This window comes from Ambystoma mexicanum, chromosome 11 (genome assembly GCF_040938575.1).
Source record: "Ambystoma mexicanum isolate Mex_15411 chromosome 11, UKY_AmexF1_1, whole genome shotgun sequence".
Classification (NCBI taxonomy): Eukaryota; Metazoa; Chordata; class Amphibia; order Caudata; family Ambystomatidae; genus Ambystoma; species Ambystoma mexicanum.
The window spans coordinates 899067018-899084771 of record NC_090934.1 but is presented as its reverse complement, the minus strand read 5'-3'; the positions used below and the strand labels follow the sequence as shown (position 1 = coordinate 899084771).

Below are 17754 nucleotides of genomic sequence, written 5' to 3'. Positions count from 1 at the left end.
TGTTCTTATCTCCTTTTCCACCTCCTCCACTCCCTTTCTTATTTACCTCCTTCACTCTTCGCTCTCTCTTCCTCACCTACTTTATAACTCCAAACCTCGACTCCTGACACCCATGCTCCTCCTTTCCACCGGCTCTATTGTATAGCTCTGTGTGATTGGAGTCATAGTGCATAATATCCTGAGTGAGTGTTTGCTGTATTGGAATCATTCAGTCTATATTACCTATGCTTCTATGGACCAATATGCACCAATAATTGGGTGCCTGGATTGCTGCCTCTTTTGATTGTTTTCTGTTCTCTCTTCTTAACTCATTGCCAGCCCCTACAGGGTCCTAGAAGCGGAGATGTGCAGGGTCCCAGTACCATCTCATGCGGGGTGTCTGCATACCTTGGGGTTTTTGGTAACTTGACTATTTTTCTCATTTGGCTTGTAGACACTTTCAGTAGAGGACATGAAACCAATATTCTTCTCCTTCATACCTTCTGGGTGTTAACCAGGCCACCCATCCTTCCCATGCATCAATGGAGATTGTCTTTTGATAGCAGTCATTCTAAATGTAAGACTGAGCTTGGAGTGGGGGCCAGTGAGATCTTCTATATACCTCTTGTGGGGCATGCATCACACAGCTGGTTGCATTTTCTGCCCCCCATGGCCACTCCAATTTCCTCTTCCACGTGTGGCTTTGTTCCCATGACTCTCTGCTTTTGTTAAGCTTCCCCTTGACCCTGCCCCCCTAGGAAAGGTGTACAAAGATATCTTTCTATTCACAGTTAGAGTAGTTAATAGGACCTTTTGCTGGGGTTCCACTTGGAAATCTCATGGACGCTTCTATATTTCCTTCCTTTCTTTCTTCCTCTGGCCTGCTCTGGGAGTCCTTCTGTTTGGCTTGGTGGCTCTGAATACAGGTGGGCATTTCCCATTTTCTTCATGCTTGGGACATCCATGACAGGAAGGGAGTGTAATCCATGCCCAGGAATCATGGCAGCTCAACAGGGATGTTCTTGACTTCTACCTCACAGTATGACTGTGCTTTCAGGTAGATTTCTTAATATCTTTGGGCGTAGGGTATGGTCATCCTCTGCTCGGCTAAATGTTGTTCAAGTAGGACCACGTTTGCCTAAATAGCTGTTTGACCGCTGCATGAGTCCAGTAATTCTGTCACACTGTCTGGCCTTGTAGATCTACTGGAACATAGTACTACTTGTTCCAATCTCCCTCTTCTAACATTTCCAGATTTGTTTCTGGGTCTTCGTCAAGCTCTGCAACACCTGACCACCATTCTTATAGATAAATATCAGGCATCGCATTTGTTCGTATATATCATTTGTCACTTGGGATTCACCAGGCAGGTGTGTGCAATGTGATAGTTTCTCCCAGTCCTTGAACTTTAAAATAGGTGTCTTGATTCTTCTGAGGGGAAGTTCTTGACCACACTCTATAGAGTTTCTGTGAGGCATGAAGGTGGCCCCCTGGAGCTGTTTGATCACCTTCTGGTTCCAAGCTCGGCTTGTGATTAGTAAGTGGGACTTCCAGTCTCTGCTTAGCCCCACACAGGTCCTCTTTTTGGTTGGATCTTAGTTCTGGTTCAAAAAGGCCTACTATTCCCACTGTAGACCTGTGGCTGTTTAAACCTTCAGAACTGTTGGTAGCCAGTGCTGGAGCCAAACCCACATGTTGGAGTTACGATGGCAGGGAGTAACAGAATAGTTCTATTTTTAAAGAGTCCTTCAGTTATTCTAGGCACATGTCCACAGTCACCTTGATTGATGCACGTTTGATCCTATAGCATAGTTGTTTCAGGATCTCCTTTGATTGCATGTGCAATTCTCATAGGTGCTGTTGAATATATTAACGCTCATGACCTAGCTTTAGGAAGCCCTTTTTGCCTTCATCATACTGCTCACTCCACCACGGTTCAAGATGTCAAAGGCATCCAGTAGCTTGCCAACCAATAGCAGAGTGCTGATGCAAGCCCTATGTCCCTGTTTCCTTTTGTTTGTTTCCAACACTCGCTGAAAGTAGGTGCAATGTGCCTGCATCCTCCCCATTCAAAGTACTTCTAAAACCCTGATGGTGTCGGATGTGGGGTTTGGAAGACCTAAGCTATTGCCTTCTTCTGTTCTCCAATAACCTTCAACTGGCCAGTGGCCAGCTTCTGTCTCTCCAGAGACATCTCAAGCTCAAGTATGACCTGTGTCTCAACCTCTTTCTTGACTCTTGATGTTGATGGTGTATGAAGTAACTGGGGTTTGGGTTCCCCGGAGCTTCCACTCCTTTGGACACATGCCTTGTTTCTATTTGCATAGGGAGGATGTTGACCATTTTCCTGAATGGTAGTGTGGGATTAACTGCAGCTAAATGCTTTGCGGGCCTATAAGGATGTGCCTTGCAGATTTTGTCTGCTGGGATATTGGTGGAGAAAAAATCCTTGTCACTGTTAACTGATAGTGCAAAGATTTTCTCTTCCGGAGAGGAGCTAGCTTGTTTGTCTATATTTCATTTCATTTCATTAGTTATATGCATATTCTCCTCCAAAGGGGAAATCCAAGCAGACAGAAATGCATCTAGGTTCTAGTCTTAATGTAGGTAGCAGAATATTAGGGAGATGGAGAGATATGTACTGAAAAAGAATACATATGAATTCTGTAATCTAAGATGTTTGGGAAGGGAGTTCCATAGACATGGACCCAAAACCTGAGAAACATCAGTCTCCTCTAAACAAAAAGAGAGACATGAATAGTTAAGAGGAATGGAGCAGAGGAACGCAGCGATCGTGATGGACACTATTCTACAATTATTGTCATGAGATAAAGAGGAGCAAGCCTGTGGAGGCACTTGCTCTGTTGGACTGGATGCTAGTGAACGGACTGGCGAGAGTGAGAAACAGGTGAGACATTTGGTAGATTGAACAAGAGTCTCACCACAGAGTTTTGAGCCTGTTGTAATTGTGAGAGCTGCTTTTTCGAGATTCCAGTCAGAATGCCATTACAGTAATCAAGTTTGGAATTGATTAGTGACCACAAAAGGTTGATCCGCCACAGGGATGCAAGTGAGAATGGGCTGTAGGAGTTGGAGATGATAATATATAGATTGAACTATTTTCCCTACATGGTGGTCGCAGTCCAAACTGGATACAACCCAGGCTCTTTACCTGATGAAAAAATAATGTTGTTAGATCAAAAAAGCAAAGGGCAGGGAGGAGGCTTGACAGGGGTTCAACTGCAGTTTATTTAATGAAGATTTTTCCCCTGTTGTGCAGTACAAAACATGTTGGGAGGAGACAGCCACATTTTTTTTACATGCAGACACATCTGTATATCATCTGCGTATAAATGATAGTGTAGTCATACTTTGTAAAAATATACATGAGTGGTTGAATATAAATATTAAACAGCAGCTGAGACAGAAAAGAGCCTAGGGGACCCCTCATATCACTGGTTTTGGACTGGAATAATCTGGTTCTGTGAGATAAAAAAGAGTCACACCACTTTAGGGAGTTTGACAACTGTGTGGAATTGCCATCTGACAAGGGTGCGGAGCAATGACCTTTTAGATTTTTAGTACATAAAATGATGCAGGTTATTCCTTCTCCAATGGGGTAATCTGCTAACCAGATTCCCCTTTGTCGCAACGCCATGCCAAAAGCTTAGCACACTTGTGCCCTGCTGCATCAGTAGCCTGATCGGCAGCACACACTCTGCTTGTGGGCAGAGCAGATTCAAATGTCACAAGATGCCTACTCGACTGCCGCAGTGACAGCAAAGTCACTGCAGCACAGGGGCAACATTTAAGATATGCCCCCACTACCCAAATTACGATGATCATCATGAGTGCCCAATGCTGGTGGCAGAACAGAACATAAATCTGTTAGAGGACCCAGCCTCTCTTTGATTTTCTTTGGGATGTCCCGGTAACACCCTCCCCCAGAAGGAGCCACACAGCAGGCAGCTGTCCTGGGCCCAGGTATCAAAGAAGCATGCCCATTCAGGAGGACTAGCCTCACCCCAAGGTGCTGCATAGCCAAATGTCTTTTTCATCAGACGGGGGCTGCAGTAGGATAGGCAGAAGTATTCTGGACACTGGACGAAGCCTTCCACCATCTTGTTAATCACTGTCTCGCTTAGGCTTTCCTGTCTCTTCCACTTCCTTTAGAGCAAAGCACTTTGGGTGCATGTCAACAGGGCAAAGTCCAATACGATCAGGAGCCGGGCTTAGTCCACTGAAGCTCGCTAGCTTTGGCCCAATCATCTGAGGATTTGTGCATTTAAAATATGGAATATCACACCCCTTCAGCAGAATTCTCTCAGTTCCTCAAAGACCCTATAAGGTTGAAGACACATTCTGATGATTCTCAGTTGGACTTCCTTTGGAACAGTTTCACTGTCCAAAGCCCTTCAATGCTGTGGACCAGGACCCACCACTCTGCAACAGATCTGTGCCAGAAGAGCAGACCATGAACTGAAGCATTCTGTCCGTGAGGCCTTTTTGAAGGCCTCACAGCAACCAGGAGTGCCAGACCAACCGAAGCTCCCTGTTCTACCACACTGAACTGGTTGCTCTGTGTTCCTTACATCGTGAACATAGGGAAGGCACTGGTGCTGGTGTCTGCATTCCTCCAATCAGCTGACCTATTGCACTGGATCTAAACCAGCTGGACTCTGCATTTTGTCCTAGCAAAGTATGTCATGTGCTAGTCCTGAAGCATCTGCTCAATGGCGGAACCCAAACTGAATTTATAGCGAGTCACTCGCTAACTTTAACCAGGGGTTACAACCATGGGTCCGCCCAGCTAGCTGCCACCTCATTGATCGCACATTGATGCACCCTCGATCACCTCTTTGACCACCATCGCCCTCTGACTTAAATCGCTGGAGCATCACTCTCTGACCTCTCCCAGCTGCTAAAGTCTGAGTCGGCCTGGGCTACTGTGAAGTGTTCTTGGGAGCGCCCCCACCTGCATCACTTCAACCTCTGCTGTTCGACCACAGAGAACACTGTATTTGGCCCTTATTGATGCACGCTTGCTGCCAGGGCCACCAGAATCCTACATGCCGACTGAACTTGATCAGCTCGCATCAACGTGTGAACCCCCGGTCTGATGAATCACCCCACCAAGAACCGAATCCAGGAACTGTGACACTGAACTTTCCCTATGGTCCACTTGGGCCCTAGAAACTGGTTGGGTCATGATCGTTCCTGTTTTAAACCTAATATCCTTCTTATGGTAATAGCTAACATACCACCCCTGGAACTACACTTAGAGTGCAACTTTCCTCAGTCTGTTGCACCGTCACTGTTCCTTCCTTTGGTGTGTGTTTTTGTATAGTACTTGCAGATGGTGTGTTTTATTAAAGTGTTCATATTGTTATATAACCCTAATTGGACATTTCATTTATTTTAGACTGTGATACTGTGGTATTGAGTCAGTACTGGTTGACTTTCACATCCCTCATGAGATTATAGCCTTCCCTCAATCTGTGTGATCACAAAAGACTAATGGGGTATATCTCTTGGCTGTCCCTGTTTTACCTTTATGATTGTATTGTGTTTTGGTTTGTAGAAGTGTGAAGGCTGAGTGGGCCATTTTACCCCTTCTCGTCCTTGTACCCATGGACGTCATTTAGGAGTCAAGAGGGGTCACAACTGCGACCCCTCAGGTATCCTTTGCTACCCCTGTGGTCTCCCTTGCTACCCTTAAAAAACAAAAGAATTGTTTTTTTAAAAAAGATGTTATGCAAGATCCTGGACTGTGGCCAGCGCATGCGGCTCTTTGCTTCTGGAGTGGCTGGCTTTCTTTTTCAGGCCTCTTAAAAAAGATTTTTTTGTTTTAAAACAGGGATCCACAAGTCTAACACTTTCAGCAGTGACCCTAAGTAAGAAAGAATGGGAATACCAAATAATTTGGCTTTATAGAATTCTATACAATAATTGATAGACTCATTACATGTTTATTTTAGGCACAGTTCAGGGTCTGAGTCACTTATTGTCTGTTTTTAAACACCTCAACTCAGCCTTTCATCCTTCTGAGGTCGTGAGTACCAACATAGGTTGAGTGATATTGTATGTATATTTGTTCTACATAAAGCGCTTCAGCGTAAGTGCTCTATAATAGCACATCATTATCATTTGGCCATGGACGTCTGCTTGCAATCACAGTAATTTGGTAATATGGGTTTATACACACTGATATTAACGGGACGTATGGCGAACCATTCTTGTATGAAATATATATCACATTATGGTGATATTGTAACCATATTTTTCGTAGTGTGCTTAGGAACAATGCTATGTGAGTCCACTTCCTGTTTTTTAAGGGGTGAAAGGTCATGTTCCATAGCATGATATCACTTCGGGTGGGGTCAAATGACATCACTTCCTGTGATGTCATCTGATGTCAAGGGTCATGTGATGTCACCTCTGCTACCCCAGGCATTTTAGTGAAATGACGTCCCTGCTTGTACTCCTGCGAGGCCGACTCCAATTTTTCACAATGACACATAGGCAACCTCGATTAGTCTGGAACATAAGATCTCGAAATTGACTGAGAGGTCTAGCATAACCAGCATGGTATGGTCACCCTCATCAGCATCATCCCAGACAGATTCAAGGGATGCCTCTGTTCTATTATTTGACCTAAGACACAATTGCACAGGATCTAAGAGTTGGTGGTCTTCCACAAATGTTTGCAGCTTTACTGTAACTGCCTTCTCAAGGATGTTTGCCTGCCAGGGGAGGCCCAGAATAGGGAGATAGTTCTATAATATGTTGTGGTCTAAAGATTTCTTTTAGCAAATCTGTAAGAGTCCTTCAGTTCTTTGATGGCTGATTCCTGTAGAATGGAATAATTAACAAGGCAAGTAATTAAAGTGCTTAGGGCAGAAGTCTGGAACTGAGCAGGATAAAGAGGAAAGGGGATGAGACTGTTACTGGTGGGTTTCAGTGATTTAATTAGTGATAATATTTCCTCAGTTCTTACTGGGGAAAACAAAAAACTACAAGGAAAAATAAATGACTTGGAAGTTTCTTCAAGTGAAAACGTTGGAAAGGTGGCTAATGACGTATCATTGTTGATTCGAATGGAACTAACTTTATTCAGAAAGAACGCAAGGAACACAATATAATTGTCATTGTTAACTGCTAGGGCAAAGGCATCCTCTTCCGTAGAGGAGGTGGTTTCTTTGGCTATAGAGAGGTTGAAGGCTGTGAAGCAGTAACATCAAACTGGGTACTGTCTTGCTTATCTAATAAACCAGACTCTGGGTACTTGGAATATCTGCCAACTACTAAATACATTCCAGCAACAATCAATAGTTCCAAGAAGCTTTGGCACTATACAGTTATCACAGATGCAATAATTCAACTAATCCGACACTGCAGTTTCCATTCACTCCAGTGATATGATATGATAGGTTATTTATAACGTGCTTACTACCTAGAGGTTTCTAAGCGTGGACTCGGGGATCGAACCTATGTTGCTCCGTGTGGACTGGCTTCCCAGGCGAGCATGTTGCAGTTGTATTCAAAAGATTCGATGGCACAATACATTTCAATGAACACCACTGTCACTTCATTAACACCACACTCACATTCTCATTCATTTCTGTGATAAACACTCTTTTGTGTAGCAATGCCAGTGCTTAGACACATACGGGAAGGCATCTAAACTGCTTACAATAAGAACTGTTATAAGTTAGTTAGCTAAGGAATTACACTGCAGCTGCACCACAACATCCTTCCGTAGAGGAGGTGGTTTCTTTGGCTATAGAGTGGTTGAAGGCTGTGAAGCAGTAACATCAAACTGTGTACTGTCAGTCCTTGCCAGTGGAATTCCAAAGTCGTCTTTTCAGAGCTAATGGCTTAATTTCAGATGTAAATGTTGTAAATGTGTTCCTGATATACGAAACGTGTCTTAAAAAAGTGTGCCTTCAGCTACTTGATTAATACACAGTATGCGTGTCATTGCACTAATGTCATGATAAAAACAAAATGCATCGGCAAAGCCAGTGTTGGCTTGTGTATAGGTGTTAGACAGGAATTTGCCAGTCACTGCTATCATATTGCCAGATACTCGCACCATTTTCCAGCTGTTAAATGTATGGCCATGTGGTACGGTAATGGCAGCATTTTGCAACTAGACATCCCATGCTGACACAAAAGCCAAAACTGTTGATGTTGCCAATGCCTATTTTTTTACTGTTTCTTAATGATACTTAATGCAATACTATGCTATCCTTTTGAGTTATGCTTTTTAAAGTTATAATATGTCATGCTAGGTTGTTAGGGTATGTTATGCTACTGAGCACTCAATGACTGCCTCAATATTATATTTTTTTTAACCTAGTCACTATCCCCACGTCTAATTTCCTGTTTCGTTTTCTAGTTTCTTCTTCTTACCCAGGAGCTGATAGGCTATGCGTTCCATCCATTGTTGGATGTTTTGGTCTGAACAGATGGGCAGTAGCCTTCTGCAGTTGTCTGGAAGCCCCTGGAGAGGCCTTCGTTTCCTTTGATCTCATTCACTTATGCCCCTTAGATCCCACTCACGGAGGCACACATCTCTGGATCCCCAACTGGCCAGGAATGCATACCACATCAGACCTGTGTGAATGCTGCTTTTGGTTAGATCAGTAGGAAGCACTCTGATAGTTGCCAGTTCAATGCCCCCATCCTCATAAACAGATTCTCTGGGATGGTATTTACAGTATCGCATATGCCCGCCATCTACAAAAAGATGGAAATTAATTCCCTGTCATGCAGAGGTTATTCATTGGACTGCATGACCACTAAGGGATTAGCTGTAAACTATGCGAGTCATTATTTGTACATTAAGACACTCTTAATTTAGTGCTCTGATATCGCTGCAGAGGCAACACATTGGCCCTCATTACGACCCTGGCGTTAACCAATGGCACTATTAGCGCCATAGTTAACGCCAGTAATTTACCGGATCCGCCATGGTGACATGGGGAATTACCGCCCCATTCCAATGTTGGCGGGGTGGTAATTCCCCATTTACCATTGGCCCTTCCCCATTCCCATTTTTGCCCCATAGGGGAAGGCGGTAATTACGGTACCACAAAATGCGGTACCGTAATCACCTTCAAGGTCCCTTTGCAGGTCCTTACCTTAACGGCTGGTACAGACCAGCCGTTAAGGTCGGGACCAGCAAAGGGACCTCGTAATCAGGCGTTAAGGGATTACCGGTACCGGTACCCTTACCATTACCGGTAATCCCTTAACGCCAGGGTCGTAATGAGGGCCATTGACTGTAAACTGATGGGATAGTGCAGTATCACCAGATCTTGGCACGACCTTGCAGCCACAATGACAGTGAAAGCTTTTAGTTGCTAAAGTGAACCAGAACAAGGATTGTAGATGTGTATGTACTGCGCTAGCTAATAAAGGGATTTTCTGGTTTGTTGTATTCCTAGAAATGCTTGTTCAATACCTGTGCCTGCAAAGAGAATGAGGACTGCCTGTGTGCTGCCCTCTCCGCATATGTCAGAATCTGCACTATGAAAGGTGTCTTGCTGACGGGGTGGAGAAGCAATATTTGTCGTAAGTAATTTTATCCAAGGAATTCGACACTCTTTGTTGCAGCATTTCAACCCTGCCAAGCAATGTCAATGCATATACAATGAATCTATAACTCTTGAACCACCAAAGGTATCTTAAGTCGAAGTGCTCTTCTCAAGGATGGGGCAAGCAGTGCTCAGCTTCTATAATGAGCCCCCAAAATAAGAAAGGGCCCCTGCAACAGAGACTTAGATCTCCTCCACACCCAGCACATGAATCCTTTGGCTCGGCCATGTTGGTGGTCCTGTGGGGCTGCGCATGAGTAGCAATCTCTGAGTACTATTACTTTTTGTGTTAGGCAACAGTGACAACTCCATAAAGCACCAATGCCCCCTCCACCATATGTTTTCAGTCCTCATCTATGACAGATCACCTACAAAACAATAACACAGTGCAGTGCCTACTTGCACACACAAATGTATGTGGAACACCATTGCATGTCCCTTGTGTCATTTACCATAGGTTGTGAGTAGTGTTTGGGGCCCCCTTTCACGCACATCATCATATTGACAAGTTGGAATGTCCCCTGCTTCCGGTCTTAGTCCTGCCTTTCTTTTGATAGGATTTTGATATAAAGTGAATATACATTTTATATACAAATTATAAAAAATGATATTGCTTTGATATAAAATGAACATTTTATATGAAGTGGGTATAAAACAGTGATAAAAAGGTTTTGATAGGATGTTGAGAAGATTTGATATACAGTGAATATACATTTTATATAAAAATGTGTTCAAACATTGGAGCAGCCTGGATGACTATGGCGGGCAAAGTGATTGTGAATTTAGGGTTTTGCCGAGTGACACAGCGATGATGCCGGAACAGGGTTTGGCCTTTAATGTTATATGAGACAGTGGATAACTAGTTACAAAGTTATCTACATCATTAAAACAGTTTCTGTGAATTTCAAAGACGCAAACATCATTGACGGGTTTTCCCCAATTAAAAATAAGTTCCAACATTCTTCCGTTGTTAATGATTTAAACTGAATTCCCAAGTCGGACAGATGCTTCGTTCTCATTGGGATCAGTTCGGGACATTCTATCATTAGATGTTTTATTGATTCTATTACCGCACAAACCTTGCAATATCTACATATTGGCCCCATTGCATCAAATTGTCCTCTATTGTTTAGTACCTCTTTTGTTGGTAAGATATTTAGCTTCAATCTCTTGAATAAATCATGGTACTTTGGTCTTGGAAATTTCAAGCGCTTCCTCTGAGCTTGTTTAGCAGATCTATTGTCCAACTCTGGCTTGAGTGTGGTTTTATATGTTAGTCTTCAGGCTTGGGTCCCAATCCAGTCTAGCCTCCTAATTTGATTTTGTTTACCTTTTCTGGATTTTTGACTACAGTGTCCCATGTCGTGTCTAAACTATTCAACACCTCTCCACAGTCTTGTTTCCATCTATCCAGAAAGTGATCTTTATTATTTGAATCTCGATTCTTTAAGATTTCCCAGGGCAAGATATTGTCTGGATCTATACATTTCCGATAGAGTGCCAATGATTTCCATCTAATGATCGACTAAACGGATTGCAGTCCTAGTTCCAATCTAATGAAACGGATCGGCACACTATTGAGAAGTCAAAGTACCCTTTTCCAGTAAAAACCTTCATACTCTCCCAAAATCTAGGAGCAAGGGTTGCGACAGCTTCCACGCCATATGTGAGGATGGGAATAACCTTCTGCTTCTAGAAGGTAATACTTGGTGTTAGAGAGTATTTCCAATCTCTTTTGTGGAAGATTTGCGCCTGTGTGGTCAATTTTATACACATACGTTTTATCACTTCAATCCAGGGTTTTTTCAATGGCACTGGGATTGATCGAGGCTCTCAGATAAGTCATTGATTCTACACATTTCACCCTTTCCTCACCCACACACCACCTATACTTAGGTCTTCTTTTTCCGGACATGTTAGGTAGCATGACTATCTTGGTTTTCTTAACATTTATGTTAAGACCATTTTCCTCCAGCTATAGTAATAGCTGATTTAGCCGACGTTGTAGGCCAATTGGAGTTTGGTCCATCAAGACCAAGTCGTCCATGTACATTATCCACAACAGCAGTTGGCCATATATCTTTGGGGGGAAAGCTTTTATCCCCATTTGATTAGCCACAAGAATACTCTATTTGTTGCATCAAAATGAAACAGAAATTACAAAAAAACAAACTCTTCAACGTCTACTAGGCATCAGTGACAGGTGTCGGTCCTTGGGCATTTTCTCAACAAGCTGATGGGCACTTGACACTGTAGACTTTGCATTTGTACTGCCAACAAAATGAAAGAGGCTATTACTTTGTGTTTAAGCACTTTTTGAATGGAGCACATCTCATCCCACAGTGCTTTCCTTTTGATTTAATGTGCACCATAACAGGTAAGGATGCAGGGGATTCCGTAGGAAATTCAAGATAACAGCTTATCTAATACACCAGACTCTGGGTACTTGGAATATCTGCCATCTACTAAATACATTCCAGCAACAATCAATAGTTCCAAGAAGCTTTGGCAGTATACAGTTATCACAGAAGCTATAATTCAACTAATCTGACATTGCAGTTTCCATTCACTCCAGTGATATGATATGATAGGTTATTTATAACGTGCTTACTACCTAGAGGTTTCTAAGCGCGGACCCGGGGATCGAACCTCTGTTGCTCCATGTCGACTGGCTTCCCAGGCGAGCATGTTGCAGTGGTATTCAAAAGATTAGATGGCACAATACATTTCAATGAACACCACTGTCACTTCATTAACACCACACTCACATTCTCATTCATTTCTGTGATAAACACTCTTTTGTGTAGCAATGCCAGTGGTTAGACACATACGGGAACGCATCTAAACTGCTTACAATAAGAATTGTTATAATAGTTAGCTAAGGAATTACACTGCAGCTGCACCACAGCATCCAACGCCAAGGCTGCCAATAAGCACAATCAGCCCTTCCATGGTACACTCTGAGATGTGACTCTATATCACATTAAAGAAACTTTCACTGATGTTTTAAAGTCAGGCATGGTTGTGTATGAATGCCAAGATGTGGAACTAATGTATCCTCGTCCCTACTATTTTCTCCAGGGAAATATGCAGACGAGTGCCCAGACACTCTGGTGTACAGCTACAACGTCATGTCTTGCCAGCCCAGCTGCCACTCCCTGAGTGACCCCGACGACACATGTGACATTCCGTTTGTACCTGTGGATGGCTGCGTCTGTCAGGAAAGTAACTATCTGGATAACTCTGGAGCATGCGTCACTCTTGGTAATTGCCCCTGTTACTACCAGGGATCTGATGTGCCTCCTGGTGGCGAGATCAATGGAAACGGCATCCGCTGGTAAGGCTAACATTCTATAAACCTGGTTTGTGCATCAGAACATTGGTTGAGTCTTATTTGATAATTATTCTCTGACACCTTTTCACCATTAAACATTGTATAGACAGTCCTCTCTAGGCCGTTTTGCAGGTACACAATTCATTCACTTTCCATGCTTGATAAAACACCATCTGAGATGGCCCCGGCGCGTGATCTCACACTTGGTCTTTGTACCATCGCCTGAACCTTTGCCTAGACCGGTGACGTTTTACTGATTTGGTCATCAGGATGTTGAGCTGGGGGTTTGGCACTGCTGTTGTTGCTTGTGCTGGGTATCAGACAGATGTTGCAGTGGTTGGTACACTGCCATGCATCATCTTCCCTTCTGCCTGCACTGCAGCAGCAGTATTTGAGCAGAATTCACTCACCTTGGTCATAGGTCGCCTTACCACTCAGATGGGCATTCCTGCCCCATCTGGAGGACTCTTGGCAATCTGGGTGTGTTGTGTCTTGGATTGGTCTACTTGCATCTCCATTTGCTGCTCCGCCCTGTTGTGACTTTAATGGCTGCCATGTTCATCAGTGGTCCTACTCCTATTGCATCTGCTCCATGTCACAGTAAATGTTTTCCCTACCACTGGTATGCCTCCAGTGAGCTGTGACTGGAGAAGGACTCTTGTTTTATATATAATACCTGCTTTTGTAATAATTCGATTTTGTCAGTTTATTATTTCTTGTTTCTTTCTTGTCATTGATTGTCTTTAACAATGTATTTGTCTTCACGCTTTTCTGTACTGCCTGATATTGTTCATAATTTCTTCCACTATTCCAGCAACTTTATGCAAATAGCTTTTGCGAATTCGCTATAAAAGGAAATGAAATACATTAATGAATAATATTCGTGTTTGTTGGTTCCTGTGACTGCTTCACCCTCCCCCCCCCCTTGCCATTCATATGCGCCTATGTTTCAATATACCCCCACTTCTTGGCTCACTCACAGAAAGGGGTCAAAGGAGCTGTACATTAATGGAATTCTAAAAGTTTCTGCCTCTTAAAAGAAACACAACAGCTAAGTTAAAGGGGATTGGCTTAACACCCACCCCACAAGAAACCATGTCTGAATGCTTACTCTTTGTTCATTGGATACGATTCTCGGGAGCCTCAGCGTGGCAACGTTTTGTGTCTTAATGCATTGAGCTACATTTTCAGCATAAGGGTGTCTGAGAACATGGAGTCGGCGCTCATGTTCAGGATATTTGTTTACAATGAGGGCAAATAAATAGAACGTATATATTCTGGTCAATCTATTCAACATATTAATATAGTTTAATGTACATAGTCTGCTGTACCCCGGTTTCCCAAATACCAAAGAGAGCAAAAACACCTGGATCCGATTCTTACTAAGGTAAATCCGGATGACACAGTTTCTTCCTTGAATGCGAAACACAGTAATTTACTTTTCTGAAGTAAAGACCAAGTATAGTTGATGCTGTGGGATTGTTGGGGGGCTGTTGTGCGGAGATGAGGCTCCATTTGGGCTTCCTAGGGCCTGAGCACAGAAAGAAGTAATTATTATTATTTGGCTTTTATTGAGCGCGGATCTAGTTTCGAGAAGCAACAGAGCGCTTTACAGAGGTATACACCCATACAGATAAGTAACGGAGTGCTTTACAGAGGTGTACAAAATTACAGATGCATGATGGAGTGCTTTTCAGTGGTAACAACAGCACGGATATACAGGGGGGGTAGGAACAGAGGGAGACAGAGGAGAGATACAGCTGTACTGGGTGGTAGAGCGGAGAGGGGCGGGTTGCGTCTAGCGAGTCAGGTGGCGTGACGGCAGTGATGGCCTAGGAGTTGCTGTCAGGAGGTCTTTGGTTAAGTAACTGATTGTCTATAAGGTTGATTATGTGACTTCTTCTCAGCCAAAGGCAGGGCCGCATTTGGGATGGTGCAGGGTTGATATTGAGCAGGTACAGTAAGCCCAGGATTCGTATTGGATGATGATCAGAGGTTGAAGTGCCAACGGTGGAACAACTTTTTATGACCTATGGGCCCAATACAATAAAGTATAAGCACATGAATGTGGATTGTCCCTGTCCCAAACTGAGTTATCCATCACAAACTGCAAAGCATCCATTCACTGTAAGCAGGTTTTGTGCTATCTAAAATGACTGTTTCTCAATGGGAGAGGGTATGCACACATGTGGATCCCTTGGTTCTTGCACGCTATGCCTACATAAACTTGTTGAGAAAAGGCAGCGATGCCAGAAAATGCCAATGATTGCTTGTGTTCATATCTCTTGGTGATGAAGCATAGCAGATTGGCTGGCATGGTTCTTTGATGAAAGTATCATGACTGATTTGCATGTGTTCGGTCCCCTTTTGCAATGTCACAGCAAGGAGAAAAATGATGGAAAGCAGCCATGCAGAATTTTCAGTGAATATGGTTGATTTGAAGCTCTTCAACCATCACCCTTAGGCATTTATGCTCTTTTCTTGTGTACTTTACAGATTTTCCTTGTACACCTCTCTGCAAACAATTAAACCGTTATTTAATCATTTGCAAACGTGTGAAAACACCTCTTCTGATAATGCACACGAATCACATAACCTGTTCTATGGAATACATTTCACCCAGGAGGGTCTACAACCACATTGCCAGCTTACTCAGGGCCATCCAGACGTGCATCCCTTGGTCACTGGGATTAGAGAGGTACCATTTCACTGAAGTGATGAGTCCAAATAAGGCCAAAACATGTGTCTTCGGTGGCTGTTGGTACACTTGTACAGAGGGGCATTGCCTAGTTTTTCAGTACTAGACTTCACAGGTGGGTGTGTAGGGAGGTTGTGAGCTAATAACTGGTACAGTATATTCTGTGTGTAGTTTAGTATATTAGTACTAACATGCAGTATTAGGGCTAAACCAAGGAGGCTAGAGTTGTACAATGTGGGCCCTAATAGTACTAACATTGTAGCAGTTGCATGAACAAACAGCATTGCTGGTGATTGCTAGGTTCAGAAATTAAAGTGAAAATTGAAAAAGGAACAGCAGCGTTTGCGAGGCGAGATTCAAAGCTCACAGTGATGGGCCTTGAAAAAGAACACATTCTTTGTTCATACAAAGCAAGTGCAGGAAGGAAGGATGGGAGGACGTTTTCTCACCTATGAACAAAGCAAATGGAAACATTTGTTTCTTGCTAACAGATTTTATTACTTTCATACAAAGTGCATAACTGTGAGCATGTGTGGTGGTTTTTATTGTGTCGAGAGCCTGTTCTGTTCATGGTTCCCAGTGTTACAGGGACATTATGTGTGTCTGACACAGTACAAAGTCTGCTGATGCTTAGTCAACAATCCTGTGGTATGATAAAATTGTGGTAACAAGGAAAGAGTTAGGATTCTCCCCTACAGGTGGGAGCAGACTGATATGCATGTGTATTTTTCTTCTCTCTGACAGGCACAGTGAGCTAAAACATGGATGCTCGCCCATCTGAGTGTGAAGCTTTCCAGAGAACACGTTAGTTGGTTCGCTAATTTAGTTATTTAATAATGATTAACACTTTTCTGACCAGCATAGCCCAATAAAGGCAGTATGTTTAGGAGAAATAATGAACCAATTTTTACAACAGGCAAAGTGTTATTAATTGAATCACATCTTCCCCACATAAGACATTTACCTTATCCACAAGAGAAAAAAAACACTGATGTTGTTTGAATAGCTCTATGGTCAACCCAACTGACCCATCTCTATTTCCCCCAAAACAACTGTTGGAGATAAACTGTAGGGGCCCAATCATAACTTCTAAAAAGAGCACTTTCAAGCAGAGTTGCTTGTTTCAGTTGTACATTTAAGTACAACCCATGAGTGGGAAGGAACTTCTTAAACTGGAAGAGGAAGGCAATTCTGTATAGACACTGCCTCAAACAATCTCATATACATATATATGTAAAGCCTCCACTATGTTTTGATAGCCCCCTCCTTAGTTTGAAGCAGCTCCCAATCCTGGCTGCTTATGGTTATCTATGATCAGCGGCTCTTGCACATCCCGAAGTTGCTCCTTCACTACTCAAACAAGGGTGCTCCAGTTCCATGAATGATCACAAATATGGACATTCTTATCCACCTATGTCTCTTCTGGTTCATATAACATTTCTTCAGTGAGATCCTTACTTTGATGCAGAGATCTGTGGAGGGTTCATTCTCTCTTCTTACAGGACTATGGTCCTCCAATAACCTACCTTACCACCGATAATATCTGTTCTTTTTTCTGCCCTGTGGTCAATAGTGGTCTTTGGCATGACTAGACACTCAAGAATCCCTACTGACACTGCTGCCATCCCTGGAGCTGATCAATTGTATCTATGGTCCCTCTTTCCTCTAAGCAGGAATTGATGTTCTCTATCCTGTGCTGGTTGTACTTTCTGAAGGTATTTGGATGACCACCACTCAAGGTTCCTGCTGATGGCTGCCCTTGGGTATGAGCTGGCACTTAGATAACTTAGATACAGACATCCTCACCTTTGTCAGCACACCAACTCTCTTTTTTTCTAAACCTGACTTGTATTACTAACATGTGATTAATGACCTTTACGGCTAGCACTTTACAAGCTATACATTTAAGAAGGCCTATTGAGGGATTCCTGTATTGAGGCAAAGCAGAGACACCGTTTTCACAATCCTGCACAAGCTAACACTTCTTACTTCATTCACATCAAGCACTGAAACTGGTGCACCTGGCTTGAATCTCAAAGCACACTCACATTGACAACATCTGCATAATAGATTTTCTTTTGTGGTTTAAGAGTGAATCCCATATCAGAAAGCACAAACAATACAATCTATAACTATGCACA

At 43.0% G+C, this 17754-nt stretch overlaps 1 protein-coding gene across 1 annotated transcript in view; it reads left to right on the top strand.

Moving 5' to 3' along the window:
- Nucleotides 1-12954, top strand: part of LOC138503896 (mucin-2-like) — a 577632-nt gene extending 564678 nt beyond the window's left edge. The window contains exons 16-17 of the mRNA XM_069623967.1: nt 9432-9558; nt 12663-12954. Coding sequence (XP_069480068.1) covers nt 9432-9558; nt 12663-12922 — 387 coding nt within the window. The 3' untranslated portion in view covers nt 12923-12954. The remainder of the gene's footprint in view (nt 1-9431; nt 9559-12662) is intronic.
- Nucleotides 12955-17754: the final 4800 nt, after the last annotated feature.